Below are 14,911 nucleotides of genomic sequence, written 5' to 3' on the forward strand. Positions count from 1 at the left end.
TACTGAGTAGAAATATAGTCTTTGATAAAAAAATCTATATTTATCACTACTGTGAAGTCTACTGTTATTTCAAAACGTGGTGTTGTTGAGAAACATGTGGAGCAGGGAGTCACTCAAGATAAGAGTGAACCACAACAGAAAGTTTAAAAACCACAGGCAGAATCAGAATCATCAATTTCATCATTACTGGTAGTGAATTAGCATAGTTTAGCTCTTGATCGATCGAGGAGAGCTAATTATAGGGTGACTCCAAAGAAGTTTTGAAGATATGATGGCATATGCATTACAAGTTGCTGAAGAGGTGGATTCTAGCTCTGATGTGCCATCCACTTACAAAGAAGCAGTTACATGTACTGAGTCTACAAAATGGTTTATTGCAATGTAAGATGAAATAGAGTCACTTCAAAAGAATAGACTTGGGAATTAGTCAAGCGGCCTCGAGACAGAAAGATTGTCACTTGTAAATGGGTCTCCAAGAAGAAGGAAGGAGAAACATCTGTTGAGGGTATCAAGTATAAAGCTGGGTTAGAAGCTCGAGTGTTCACTCAAAAAGAGGAAGTAGACTATAATGATATTTTCTCGCCAGTGGTCAGACACACTTCCATCAGGGTGCTACTAGCAATAGTTGCACATCAGAATCTGGAACTTAAACAACTCGATGTGAAGATAGCTTTTCTAAATGGAGAGCTGGAAGAGGAGATATACATGATTCAGCCAGATGGTTTTCAGGTTCCTGGTAAAGAAGACTATGTTTTGAAGTTGTTGAAGTCCTTGTATGGACTAAAGCAGTCTCCGAGGCTGTGGTACAAGAAATTCGACAACTATATGATAGGTATTGGCTACACCAGGAGTCCGTATGATTGTTGTGTTTATTATAGTAAGATAACAAATGGTTCTTTTATTAAACTGGTCCAGTATGTGGATGATATGTTGATAGCTGCAGAGAATAAGTCATATGTTCAAAAGTTGAAGGGTCTTCTTGGTGCTGAGTTTGAGATGAAAGATTTGGGTGTGGCTCGGAAAATTCTGGGAATGGAGATTTATAGGATATAAGCAAAAGAAAACTCTTCTTGTCTTAGAAGGGACACATTCAGAAGATTTTGTCAATGTTTGGCATGTCTAAGCAAAGCCCATAGATACTCCTAGTGTTGCAAATGCATATATGTCCGTTGTTTATGCACCTAAGTCCGCTGAGGAGAAGGAGTACATGTCTCGAGTTCCCTATGCTAGTGCGGTAGGAAGCTTGATGTATGCAATGGTTTGCACTAGACCCGACCTTGCACAATCTGTCAGTATTGTTAGTAGATTTATGGGTGATCCAGGAAAGGAGCATTGGCAAGCTGTGAAGTGGGTGTTTCAGTACTTAAAAGGTACATCTGATGTTGATCTCATTTATAGATGTGATACGGAGTGTTTGGTGACAGGGTTTTCAGAATTTGATTATGCTGGAGATGTTGAAAGTAAAATATCTATGACTGGTTATGCTTTCACTCTGGGTGGTTCAATTGTCAGTTGGAAAGCTACTCTGCAACTACAGTGACTTTGTCTACTACAGAAGCAAAGTACATGACAATGACAAAAGCCGCAAAAGAAGGAATCTGGTTAAAAGGTTTGGTCGGTGATTTGGGTCTACATTATGATCAGGATACAATGTATTATAATAGTCTCAGTGCAATCTGTTTAGCCAAGGATCAGGTCCATCATGAGCGGACTAAGCACAAGCACATAAATGTGAGATATCATTTTTTAAGAAGTGAGAAGATAATCAAGGTGAGCAAAGTGGGTACTGCTGATAACCAAGATGATATGCTCACCAAGACGGTTCCACATAGCAAATTTCAACATTGTTTGAACTTGCTAAATATTCGAAGTTGTTGATTTCCCTTTTAGGGCAAAATCTGAGGCGGGGGATTTTTTTCTAGTACATCTGGCATTATTATGGTGCATCTAATGCATCTATTTTGTGAGAGGATTCAAGTCAAGGTAGATATTTGTTAGAATATGCCTTGAAACGTTATATACCCCAAATGCTGGGACTTCCGGGCTTCTCTTTAACCGCCTATAGAGTATTATATAAACTCTCTAAGATATAATCTAAATGTATGTTGTAATCTGTATCCTCAAGATCAATAAAACTTTTCTCTTCTACCTATTTGTGATCTTTTTTTTTACATTTATTATAATCTTTCTTATTTCTGTTGTAACATCTTGAATTAAGAATTTTGAGGGAGTGCTTACTGATTGAAGTTAATAAGGCTGTCGAGATGTTAAATTATTTAAAAGTGATGAGAGAATGCTATCTGAATGGCAAAATTGCTTATAAAATTCTATTAAATATATTAGTTACAGTGGCTTAGGCGGAAATAAGTTTTTTGAAATTAAAGTTGACCAAGTCTTATCTCCGCCCGAGTATGTCACGGGATAGATTGAATGGATTATCTATGATATCCATTGCGAAGAATATGCTTTCAAATTTTGATCATGAAAGCCCGAAGAAAAATATTGATCATGAAAGACTTATGAATAATTTTGCCAGCAAAACAGCCAGAAGAATAATTTTCAGAAATAATAAAGCGTTTTCATTTGCCGAAAATATTTGTGTTGCTATATTTTTTTATAGGTTTTTTCATGTATTGTTTATTGGGACACAAATTTTTATTTCGTTTGGGATTCCAAAAATCACAGGACCGGCCTTAAATATAGGCTTAAAGTCCTTTAATTTTAAATTTTTGAAATTTTAGAGCAGCGGATCACAAATCCCGACCCAGTCTCAAGTTATACATGCCACCCAAATATTCTTTCAATTTTATTATTAACATGTCAAATAATTGTCCCAAAATTAGCATCACTCAAACATGGGCTAAGGTGAGCGCATGGGTTCAACGGAAGATTATTAAAAAGGAGTTTTGAGTGATGAGAGTCTTATATAAGATTGGCTGTTATTCACGATATTTTTATAATTTATTATAATTATTAATACCATTTTTCAGTCCAAAAGTAGGGATAAAAGAGTATTCTAGAGATGAGCTTGTTACTTAATAATTAAATAACATTATAATAAATTTTCTTTTATAGATTTTATTTTCTTTTCATACTTTTTTCCTTTTATCATGTCTACCTCTTCTAATCTGGACAACATTAGTAAATGTTTTGGTAATCAAAAAGAATAAATAAATTAAATCATCCGGTAACATTGATGATTTCTTTTCCAGTTTTATACGTCTCGTAAATCTTCATTTTATATATGTAAATTATATTCGTTTCAAATTCTTTTACATGTATATTTTCTTACTTACCATATTTTTTTTGTATAAATTAACTAAGAGCAAATACCAATTTTTTCCGCGGGTTACCTACGATTAAAAAATAATAATAACTAATAGCAAATACCAATTTTTTATTAAAAAATTATTCCCATAGTTTTTATTGTTATTTTTTTTAGCAACTACCGAAAGATATATTAAAACATTATAACTTAGCCGGAACAAACCTCCGAACTGACATTTTCAATCTGAGTGTGAAACAAAAAATAAACTAAACAAATAGCCATTTTGTTTTCAGATCATTTAACACATAGAATATTCAAATTCTTCAATCTAAAAGATATTACAATGACATAGAGTAATCCAACATACAACGGTTGTGAACCTAGTAGCATCACAATTAACTTTCACATAAGCATCATTAGTAGTCCAATTTTCAGAATTATCAGTTTCAGATATTGGAGTAACAAATACCCCAAAATATAAACATTTTTTTGTTGTGAAAGGCGAGCTCCTGCTGTATCCACCATCGTCCCAAATCTGATGCGAGTCTTATTAATTTCCCAAAAAATCTGATAAATCGTTCTCATAAAAGTTACCGAAATCCTTGAAAGAACACACGAAAACATCAAAACAGAAAACATTAACATCCCAAAAAGATGGACACAAATAACAATCTTGATCACAAGGTATTCAACAAGATTTCATTCTAAAAAGGATTAGATTCCAATTTTATTAAAAAAACTGAGAAATAGAAGAGAATATGAAAAAGCGAAGAAAGGGGAGGAGGAAGGATCGAAAAGTGGAGGTGGGGTGATTAGAACCCTAAATACGAGAGTCGACTCTCAAAACCCTGTTTTATTTTTCTATTCGAAAAGTGGATTATGGTTTTTAGTGTTATTGTGGTCTAATAAACACGATGTAATTTTATAAAATTAATGTAAAAAATCAAAACCCAATTGAGCTACTGGTGTCATTCCTCCGGTTTCTAATGGATTGGTGTGTTCAGTAATAATGAAAAAATTATTCAAACCAGTACAATGTGGTTTCTGGACCGACTGGAACCGGACAGTTTAGCTGGGGTTAATTGGGTTACTGATGCGACTCGGTTTGCACTTCTCAAAAGTATGCAGTTTGGTTTTTAACATATTTTTTGTACATGTTCCATTCAGCAAAATGCACAACAATAGATGCAGAGGTAAAGGTAAAGTCTGTTTTGTTAAATGAATGACCAAAAGTTGTATGGAGAGGGATTTTGCATAATGCACTAAACTAGTATTCCGCGTCCCCTAAATTCTTAACTTTTGAAATAGAAAGTTTTTTTAATATTTGAAATCAGAAAGTTCGACACGGATTTTAAGACTCTTAATTAGAGAATGTTTGGCTGATTTTTAAAAAATAACTTATTCACTTATAAGTCTCTAAGTACTTATCGACGAGTATTTGTCGACCTAACTTATAAGTTATAAATTCAACTTATAAACTGATAAATTAAATGTTATTAACGACGTATTTTTTATCAACTTATTTTGAATTTTCTATTTTTAATCAACTTTAGTTTTAAAATATATGTTTTTTAATGTTAATCTAATTCAAAATTCCCGAATTAAGATAATTATATTTAAAAAATTATTAATGTTTATTTATTTAAATAAAAATATTCTGACTTATAAGTAAAATTATCTGAACACTTATATAATTTATAAGTAAAATTATCTAAACACTTATATAACTTATAAGTATTCATCTACTTACCACTTATAAGTCAATTATTTAATTTAATTCATAAATTACTTATTTTAAAATTTCTCAAACGGGCACTTAGTATTGTTCCATAACTTGTTTTTAAAATTTTCTTTTTCCGAATAAAAATTCAAACATTAAACTTATATTAAAAAAAACTATATACTTTAACAGTTACTATTGGAAAACAAAGCTAACTTGCCGATTAACCACAAGGTTACTTCTGGTCAATCTTAAATTTTCCGGTATAAGATTCCATGCTATTCTGAAACACCCCAATGGAAGAATAGAACAAAAGCTATATACTTCAAGCCTGATGCAAGAGAGGCAAAAGACTAGCATATATGTACCACAAACTAGAACAAAGAGTCACCAACTCACCATACACTTTGGAATGTTGTAATAAAATTGTATATATAGATTCAATTCCAAGAACCACTACAAGCAATTTATTAGTTGATATGTAACTCAGGATCTGCCAAATAATGAAAGACAGGACATCAACAAAGGAATCTACAAAAATGGCATAGGTATATTGTAAAAAATGTGTAATTTCAGCAAATAGCTGGATGTAAATATGACATGAAAACAAAAATCCCCAGGTGTAAATTTGATCCTAGGGTTTATATGGCACACTTTACTTCTACGCTTCTGGGCTCTTCTAGTTGTTATTTGGAACCTCCACTATATCATAGTGACCGTAACCATGGAATAGCAATTTGATAGGAATTTCATCAGACTTCTGATACTCCTCTCCATAGTTTGCTATATTGATCAAACTATCCGAACTTCTATCTAACATGAAAACAGAAATTTTTGTCCTGTGACAAAAAACAAAGTTAAACAAGAATCATGTCAGATAGATATTACAAATGCAAATGCATAAGTTCAAATTACGGATTTACTAATAATGATCCTTGTATCTAATTTAAAATCTAAACATTACAAGAAAATGTAATACTATCTAATATGTGCGGATAAGGTATAATCTGAAGCCAATTTTTTTGTCTTCAAACGGCTAAAAATATCAGAAGACTGCGAAAAATTTGCCAGTGTGCTTCCGGTCATATTTTTCTTCCTTTTTAACATTACTTAATTTGTTAGTCAGTTCATTCCAGATTAAGTAACATCAGTCCATTCCAGTAAAATACATATGAGTATAACTGTAGCTGCAATGATTCGTAATAATACGGAAACTTCATTTTACACCCATATACCATAAACTTCCTCCATTCAAGGATAAAAAGTTTAAATGTAAAATCCAGTTCTCTCTCGTATTCTTAAATTATAATTTGGCGTGAAACTATAGTACCGATAGGCGAAAGTCATTATAACCTTTTACTGTGATATTATACTAACCTTATGTCCCAAATATTTGTTGTTTTTCACATAGAAAAGATCTCGAGTTAAGGTATTAATGCGGAAAAGATATAGTATCTCACAATATATAAATATATATTCCTATACAATGGTCTTCATTTTTGTAATTCCCTTTTCCTTACTAAAGGTTTGTTGTTTTGTCACTCGGGGCCTTCTTTTCCTAGCAACATTTACAATTAAAAATCAGCAACGCTTTTTGGTCCACTCGTAGGGGAGGTATTATGGAAAAGCACGAAACCAGATTTGAGTATGGGGAAGTATTATGGAAAAACAACACAAAACCAGATACGACGCCATCACGTACGCACCAGGTACACAAACCCGAATAAAAAAATCCAAGTTCTGTACTAGGCAATTAACATTATATTTTTCTCAAATGGTGAAAAAAATTAAAGTTTCAAAATTGGGTGAAACGAGGTTGGAAAGGTTTCTGACGGCAAAGGTGGTGGAGTATAAAAAAAAATCATGGCCTGTTTGGGACCATTCATGTCATTCGAAATGACAAATTTGCCAAATTACTTGTTTGGGAACCAACGGAATTTAGGTTACCATATATATTTGAAATCCACGATCATTTGGATGTACAGTCCGGTCCATTTCAAATGCAAGATGAAAAGCTCCAACTTAAAAGATTACCTTATCGTTGTAACCCTCTAATATCTACCACCAACCCTACACCAGAGTCACCCTCCCCAAGTTATGAGTATCCGATCCGAGATGGACTCTTCAGGCATGACTTCATCAGTAATAAATTATGTTTTTATTTGGTCTTAAATATCTGGGAAAATACTTGATTTTCCCCATTTAATGGAGGACCTGATTTTTATGTGTGCGCGTGTATTTATTCTGGTCGAAGCATTTCTTTACGGAGTTGTAATTAGTTAATAGCACAACATGGATATCTTTTATTTAGTTATAATTCAATTTTTTTGTCGTATTTAAGGAAATTAATTCAAATCTTATAATTAGATCATTAACTTCAAAACATTTATAACTTGCTAGATAGATTGTTCTAATTAAGATTCAAAATTCCAAAATTATATAATTTTTTGCCCGACTTACTTGTCGATTTAAAATCCCATATATTCTCAAACATGTTAGAATTACAAAATTTCGTATTTCCCGATTCGAGAACTTAAATTTGAATTTCTAGATTTCAAAATCCTCGAAAAATCCATCATTTGAAATGAATTTCATGTTCCCAAATGCCACCTTAGGAATATGAATCATTTTTTGATAGGAAGGGTCAATGAAAAAACAAAAAAAAAAAATATGCAAACAAAGAGAGAATTTTGTTTATATGAATACAGTAATTCTATATTAGGAGATATTAACAAAAATTCAATGGAATGTGCTTCTTCTCAGTTTGATGAGTTGACTGAGACAGGTTTGACTCTTGTAACCTACTTGAGAATCTAGAGCACTTTGATGATTAACCTCTACTAAAAAAGAGGAATATGTTAGGCACCAAAAGAGAGCAAGCCAATAATAGGGTAGAACTGTAAAGAGATTAGAAGATAATTAAGGTAGAGGTAAAAAACATGTAAAAAGAGGAGAGAAACTATGATCAGGCCACACAAAAAGTAGGAACAGCTGATCGATTATTTACCTTAAAATAACACTCTGAAAGAAAACAAAAGATATTGATACACTGTAATCCATAAAATAGATTAAAAATATTAAAATGTCTTTCCAACTGAACACAACTTAGGAAAAAAAACGGTGAACAGAAATATAAATATGGAGCATTGCTGCTACTGAGAACTGACTGGGGTTGGGCAAAGATACTGAAATATCTTCTCGCTTGGCCAAAAAAAGTGAATACATGTTTATAATATACAAATATTCAAAGATTATAATTCTGAAATTCTTGCCTAAAAAAATATCGTACATAAATCACATGTTCAAGTATATGCAAGAGAGATTATATATATAGGCAACTTACTTGAGTACATGAGATGCCATCAATAGCTCTGGCTCACCACCCCAAACATAGGGCCGTTGAATCCTCTCCACATAGGTATCAAAATCTCCTTCAATGAACCTAGAAGTGCATCAAGAAAAGCTAATTAAAAATAGCATGAAATGCATAACATAAAAGAAAAAGAAAAAAAATGAAAATACATATACATTATAGAAACACAGCAACAAAATATGATAAATTAAAAATAAGCTCACCACTCTGTTTCTTTACGCCTTCTTAAAAGCTCAGCAACCACCTAAAACAGCCAATTGTCAATAACAAATGAAAATTACTCTAGCTAGCTGCAGTAAATTTCCTTTAACATGATTGCATAATTGCATGTATTGAAAAATATACAAAAAGTACCTCGGCCCGTAAGTCATCAGCAAGATCTCTCTGACGATTTTCATCAGGAGCTTCTTCTCCATTTCTCAAGCAAGTCACATGAGCTATTGCTCTAAACAAGCATCGTCCATCCGCTGGTACGCCTGTACGTCAAAAGCTTTTTATAAGAAATTGAATTTTGTGAATTTTGTATTTTTCTATTGGACATACAATTAATTTAAACTTTCAAAGTGAAATATCAACAAAAAAAGAAAAAAGATGTACAGATATTTCAAGCAAAATAAAATGTTTAAAGCATGTATAGGCTAAACACTGAAATACACATATGTGATCTTATATGTCGAAGAGCATTACAAACCTTGTATTTTCCTGAAACTCAAAAAGGGAAGTAAAGACACGTACGAATGTACAGAAAAAAAAATAAAGGCTTGCATGCGATTTAAGCAAACAAGAACGTAATAATTGTAAATTAAAACTTTAAAAACAAACAAGGATGAAAGTCAGAAGTGATCTCTACATAAAAATTTGAAGTTCAACCCTAACAGGTAATACTTCATGCCTTCCTGATTGTTTATATAAGCTAATAAGCAATACAGCGCAATTCAATCACATAAAAATATTAACAGAACCATTATTATTACAAGCCTCCAAAAAAGCACACATATGTTGACACTAATATAGCTAATGATAGTTGATGACTTGACTGTACAAACCCTGACCTGCCAGCACAAAATATGCAACTTTTCCTTCATTATTCCCAATGAATATCGTGCTACAATTACCTCACAAATATCATATGTGGCAAGTAAACTAACAAGAAGTCACTGACACTTCAAAGCATCTAAAAAAGATCAATCATTTAAACAAACGTAGAGTTCAACTACAAACAGCTAACACACAAAATATGATAATAAAAAATAAACCTTTTACAAATAAACGGCTCCTTAATATTCTTATAAATAATTCAGCATGAAGTCATTGACAATCAAAGCATCTTAAACAGCTCATTCATTTCATCAAACACATCGAGTTCAACTACTATAGCAAAATCAAGATGCATTCACCTAACATCAAACACATACCGATAATTTAACACAAAATCATTACATATTAAAGCATCTAAAACAGCTAAATCATATAATCAAACACATAAAGTTCAACAACAAGCACAGCAAAAAACCGCGATCACACACCTGTAACTCTATACTTAACCTCCTTCTCATCACTAAGATCATCATCCGCAGCTTTGTCCTCCTCCGCATCCAAACTCAAACTCGAACTAAAATTCTTGGATTCACTACTGAAATCAACAATCTCACAAGGTCCAGCAATACAACCGCAAACTCCGAAAAGCAACCAAGCCGAATCAGGCCTATGTAACCACCTAGCAGGCCTATCATCCCAGGCGACATTCCAGGATCCTTCCCCTTTCTGTTCATGAAAAGCAACAGGCGGCCTAATATAATTCCCTCCAGCTGGCAATATAGCGTGCCATATCGAAGCCGCACCGCCGCGATAACATCCAATCCGACAAGCAGTGGAGTGATGATGACGGCGACAATCTTCAGTAATATTAGTTGTCGGAATTAGCTTGAGTGGACTTTGAATAAGACGGTGTTGTGTAGATGAAGTAAGAGATAAGAATGAAAATAGCCACGGCTTAGGAGGACGAATACAGAGTGCTCCGAGCATCACCGCCGTGAATTTTTGGGAGAGATTAGTGTGTGTTTTGTGTTTATGTGTGTGTTTTTTTTACATAAGAAGGGGGTGGGTGTTTATATATGTTGTGTGTGTAGATATTGAAAATGTTTGGTGAAAAGGTTGGTGACGGCGAAGCATTTTAGGAGAGAGGCTACGTGGGACCTACATTTACAAGTCATGAGGCGTATGGCTTGTTTCATCCGTTCTTTTTTTTCTTTTTCTGTTTTTTTTTATTATGTCTCCGCAGCTTGTTTGATTGGATTATTTGTAAATTTGATTTTTTATGCTAGGCGTTTGGTAGTTACATATTACGCCGATTTTCGGTCATAAACGAGTTAAATAGTTTGTAAATAATTTTACTCATCTTGCGAGTTAATATTGAAACGATACATTTTTTTAAGTGCGATCATGAATATGTTATCAAATAATTTTACATTTCAAATTAAATATTTATAAAGTTTACCAAATTTATAAAATGTTTATATTTTTTTATCATAAAGATATAAAAAATAAGATATATGTATATATACCGGGATCAAGTATATCATATTCGGATCTAAATTAGTTACAAATAAGTTTTCTTCAAATAAATTTAATTTTTTTATTAAAATTTAATCATACATTAAAAAATCTATTACAATATTTTATTTCGCTGAGTTGATATGAAAAGCAAATTTTTCACGTTGATGGAATAATTTAAGTTTGGATTAGCATTTGTGAGACATTTTATTCAATTTAAATGGTGAGACATTTTATTTAGCTTCAAAATGTCTAAATTGCCCTTATAGTTACCATTTATAAAAAAATGTTTTTGGTGGGAATCGGAACCCTGGTCTTACAAATACTCTATACAAGAGCATACCACTAAGGTACTAAATCATATGAGTTGTCATTCATATACATAATAGATATGTTTGTGTGTCTTGAAGAAATTAATATTTAGTATTATATCTACTCTAACTAATAAATAATTTTTAATTATCTAGGCAAGTCTCTATACAACAACATACCACTAAGGTATTAAATCATATGAGTTGTTAATCATATAGATATTATATATGCTTGTGTGTCTTGAAAAAGTTAATATTTAGTATTATATTTATTGTGACTAACGAATAATTTTTAATTATCTGTCTTTTTTTACATTTGACATGCTTTTAGTGGGAATCGAACCCGGTATTAAAAATACTCTACACAAATACTCTAAGTCACGCAACCATATATATTGTTAATCATACACATATGAGATATGATGGTCTGTCTCAAAGAAGTTAATTTGGAATTATATATATTGTAACTAACGAATATTTTCAGGGCTTAATGCTCCTAAATGCAGGGGTATTTTCATGATTACGGAATTTGATTAAAAAATTAGACTATTAAAAATACATTACGTGCTCATATAACACTCTTAAGTACGTATTTTGGGATATTTTTCTCCAAATTTTAATCATATATTTCTTTTTATATTTTCTACTTTAGTCATTTAATCAAATTGACTGTAAAGTTATAAAAGTCAACAATAATAAGATAAACTGAGTACTATTATGTGTACTTACGGGTAAAACTATTTCAAATTTTTGTTTGGACTAATATATTTGAGTTTATTCTGAACTGAGCATCAGAATGTCACTTAATTTCTAAAAAATACCCAAAATTTGACTGTTTTTCACAAATGATGTCAGAGCTTTATCAAACTAAAAATGTAAATTTTTACTTTCGAATTTAGCCAACGTGCTAGAAAATGATTGAGAATAAGTTGTTTCCACTGATATTTTTCGTACACTTTATTTTAAATTATTAGGGGCTATATACTTTATTTCTAACAAATCGGCACAAACTAAATTTTTTTAAATTATACGCTGTGTATTCTAAAACATTATTAGATAATGACCCGTGATAGCCCAACATGGGGCTATTTGTTCGAAAGACATTTTATTTCATATAAATATTAAAATAATTTATTCAGTTTAAAATGTCTAAATTTTCATTAGGCTTACAATTTTTTTAAAAATAATTATTTAAATGGATTTGAACTTGAATCTATACATTAGATTGCACATCTCCTACCACTGGAATAAACACTCACATGTGTTTTTAATCATTCAAATTATATGTGTGTACGAGTGTCACATGAATTAAAATATAATGACAAACTTATCATTGTGCTTACTTTTAAAAATATAATTAATATTTAGGGCTTTCAAAATTGAGTATATACACTAATTTAGACATTTTCTTACCAATTGAAAATCACTCATTTGTGTTTTATATCACAAATTATAAGAGTGTGCATATCGCATGAATGAAGAAATTTTTGATAGTTTAATTATTATGTTTCTATTAACATATTTTAATATTGATCAAATTTGTATACTTATTGATTCGGATTGTAATATATTATGTATCATATAAGGTCTCTTTATACAATTCTAAATTATTTGATTTAGTGTAAAAATAAAATAATAATGTAAATTTACTATACATAAATAATTACACTGAAAATTACGTTACTTGTGTTTTCAATCATACACATGGTATGTATGTGTGTGTGTGCCGCGTGAATAAAATAATATTTGGTATTATTGTTATGATTTATTATCAATCTTTTATCATAATTTTAGTTTTACATATCTTAATTCGGATTATAATATATTATTTCATATTATAGTATGAATAAATTATATCTAATATATAGATGGACTATATTTCAAAGTAGTGTTAAATAATAATAATAAACTACTACATATGAAAATCAGATCACGCGCCCACCTAATTTTATATTTCCACTCATACACGTGACACATGTGTGCGCGTGTCGCGTATTATAGAAATATTTCGTATTTTAATTATTATAACTTATCAAAAATATTTAAACACATTATTTTTTTATATTTATTTATTCAAATTATATTATATTACTTTATGATTTAAAACAAAACAAGCAAGTTAGATTAGATTATAAAGTAGCGCATACCTTTAGTGAATTGCAAACAACATTCCCACATATGTTGAATCGATGAAGAATATCAGGGACACATCAACCCAATTATAGAGAAGAAAATTTGACAGATAGACCATCATGTACCAATATACATTTCAAACCAAAATCACATCATGTACCAATAAATATTTCACACGAGAAGTTATGTATGAATGAAACTATGTAAGCTGGAATGAAACTCTACTTTTATGAATTGGGTATATAAAGAAATTTTTTGTCCACAGTTTTGTTATTTATGTGACTCTTTGCAAATATAGACCAAAAACACAAGTAAGTCGTTTATAAACATTGTGCACAATCTTCTAAACTATTAAGTATCTACACTACTCATTTCGCAAAACAAAAATATTTTAATTATGGATAGTTTTCATCTATAACTAGGTAATTATATAGTTAAAGTATAACATATTCATCACCAAATAATGAATATCATAATAGCACAAATTCTCGAAAATTTAAAATTTATACTAGAACATGACCCGTGCCTCGCACGGGTTTTCATGCTAGTTCTTATCAATTACTCAAAATTATAATACATGATCTATTTTCATTTTATTTAAATTTTTTCTAGGTTGAGTCAAATAGGAATATTCCCTAAATACTATCTCAATATCTGACCATATTGACCTTACTGTCCTACTGCTTCATGCATTTTGTGGGAGTCACGTGCATTCCCTTTTTCTACTTTCATTTGCCTTCAAGACGTTTCGAGATTTGCGAGACAGGTGTTTCTTGGGCGACTTCAAAGGGCCAAATATAAGGAAAATTTTGTTATACTAGAGATTTTAAGAAATTTTACATAAGCAACTTTTTATATATACTAGTTTAAAATTATTTCAAAAAAAATATATACTAGTTTAAAACCGTGCAATGCATGGATCGCACAATTTTTTTAATAATATATATTTTTTAAAGTTTGAAATTAAATTCTTAAATTTGATTATTTAAAGTTTTAAATAATATAAATTCATGATAAATACTTTAATAAATATATGTTCGCAGTTTTTTTAGAACATTTAAACATATTTAAGGTAATAGTTTCAGTACCGGGAAAAAATATTATTATCGAGTTTATTATTTTAGAGTAAAAATACAATGTCTCTTTGGAACTTAAAAAGACACTAGTTAGTGATTTATTACTTAATTAATTAGCAATAAGCGATATTTAAAAAGATAATATTACTGCCCGAATGATATAGTTTATTAATAATTCTTTGCGTGTTTTAAAAAACTAATTATTATTTTGTAAATAAAAGTTAATTTTTATTTTAGATCTAAAAGATACGAATTATGTTTAATCTGATATTAATTTGATTTATCTCGAATCAGTATTTTATATTATTTTATTTTAGCCAGAGGCCCGTTACAATGATCAAATCCAATCGATTATCTTTTATTTATTTTTAATTTTTTTAAGACCGGATTTATAAGATAATTTTGTTTTAGTTTATTAATAATTTTTTGCGTGTTTTAAAAAACTAATTATTATGTTGTAAATAAAAGTTAATTTTT

The 14,911-nt window shown here is 30.6% G+C and overlaps 2 protein-coding genes across 2 annotated transcripts; one reads left to right on the forward strand and one right to left on the reverse strand.

Annotated features, from left to right (window-relative positions):
- Positions 1–1,162: 1,162 nt before the first annotated feature.
- On the forward strand, positions 1,163–1,540 carry LOC141687285 (secreted RxLR effector protein 161-like). The gene has a single exon (XM_074492504.1). It carries the CDS (start codon positions 1,163–1,165, stop codon positions 1,538–1,540), a length of 378 nt encoding a protein of 125 aa, XP_074348605.1.
- Positions 1,541–5,401: 3,861 nt separating this feature from the next.
- Positions 5,402–10,491, reverse strand: LOC141707198 (uncharacterized). The gene is made up of 5 exons (XM_074510241.1): positions 9,888–10,491; positions 8,716–8,837; positions 8,565–8,605; positions 8,332–8,430; positions 5,402–5,827 (listed from the first exon to the last, which is right to left on the reverse strand). The coding sequence occupies exons 1-5, from the start codon at positions 10,384–10,386 to the stop codon at positions 5,668–5,670; spliced, it is 921 nt and encodes a 306-aa protein (XP_074366342.1). The 5' UTR covers positions 10,387–10,491; the 3' UTR covers positions 5,402–5,667.
- Positions 10,492–14,911: the final 4,420 nt, after the last annotated feature.

This window comes from Apium graveolens, chromosome 2 (assembly GCF_009905375.1).
Source record: "Apium graveolens cultivar Ventura chromosome 2, ASM990537v1, whole genome shotgun sequence".
Classification (NCBI taxonomy): Eukaryota; Viridiplantae; Streptophyta; class Magnoliopsida; order Apiales; family Apiaceae; genus Apium; species Apium graveolens.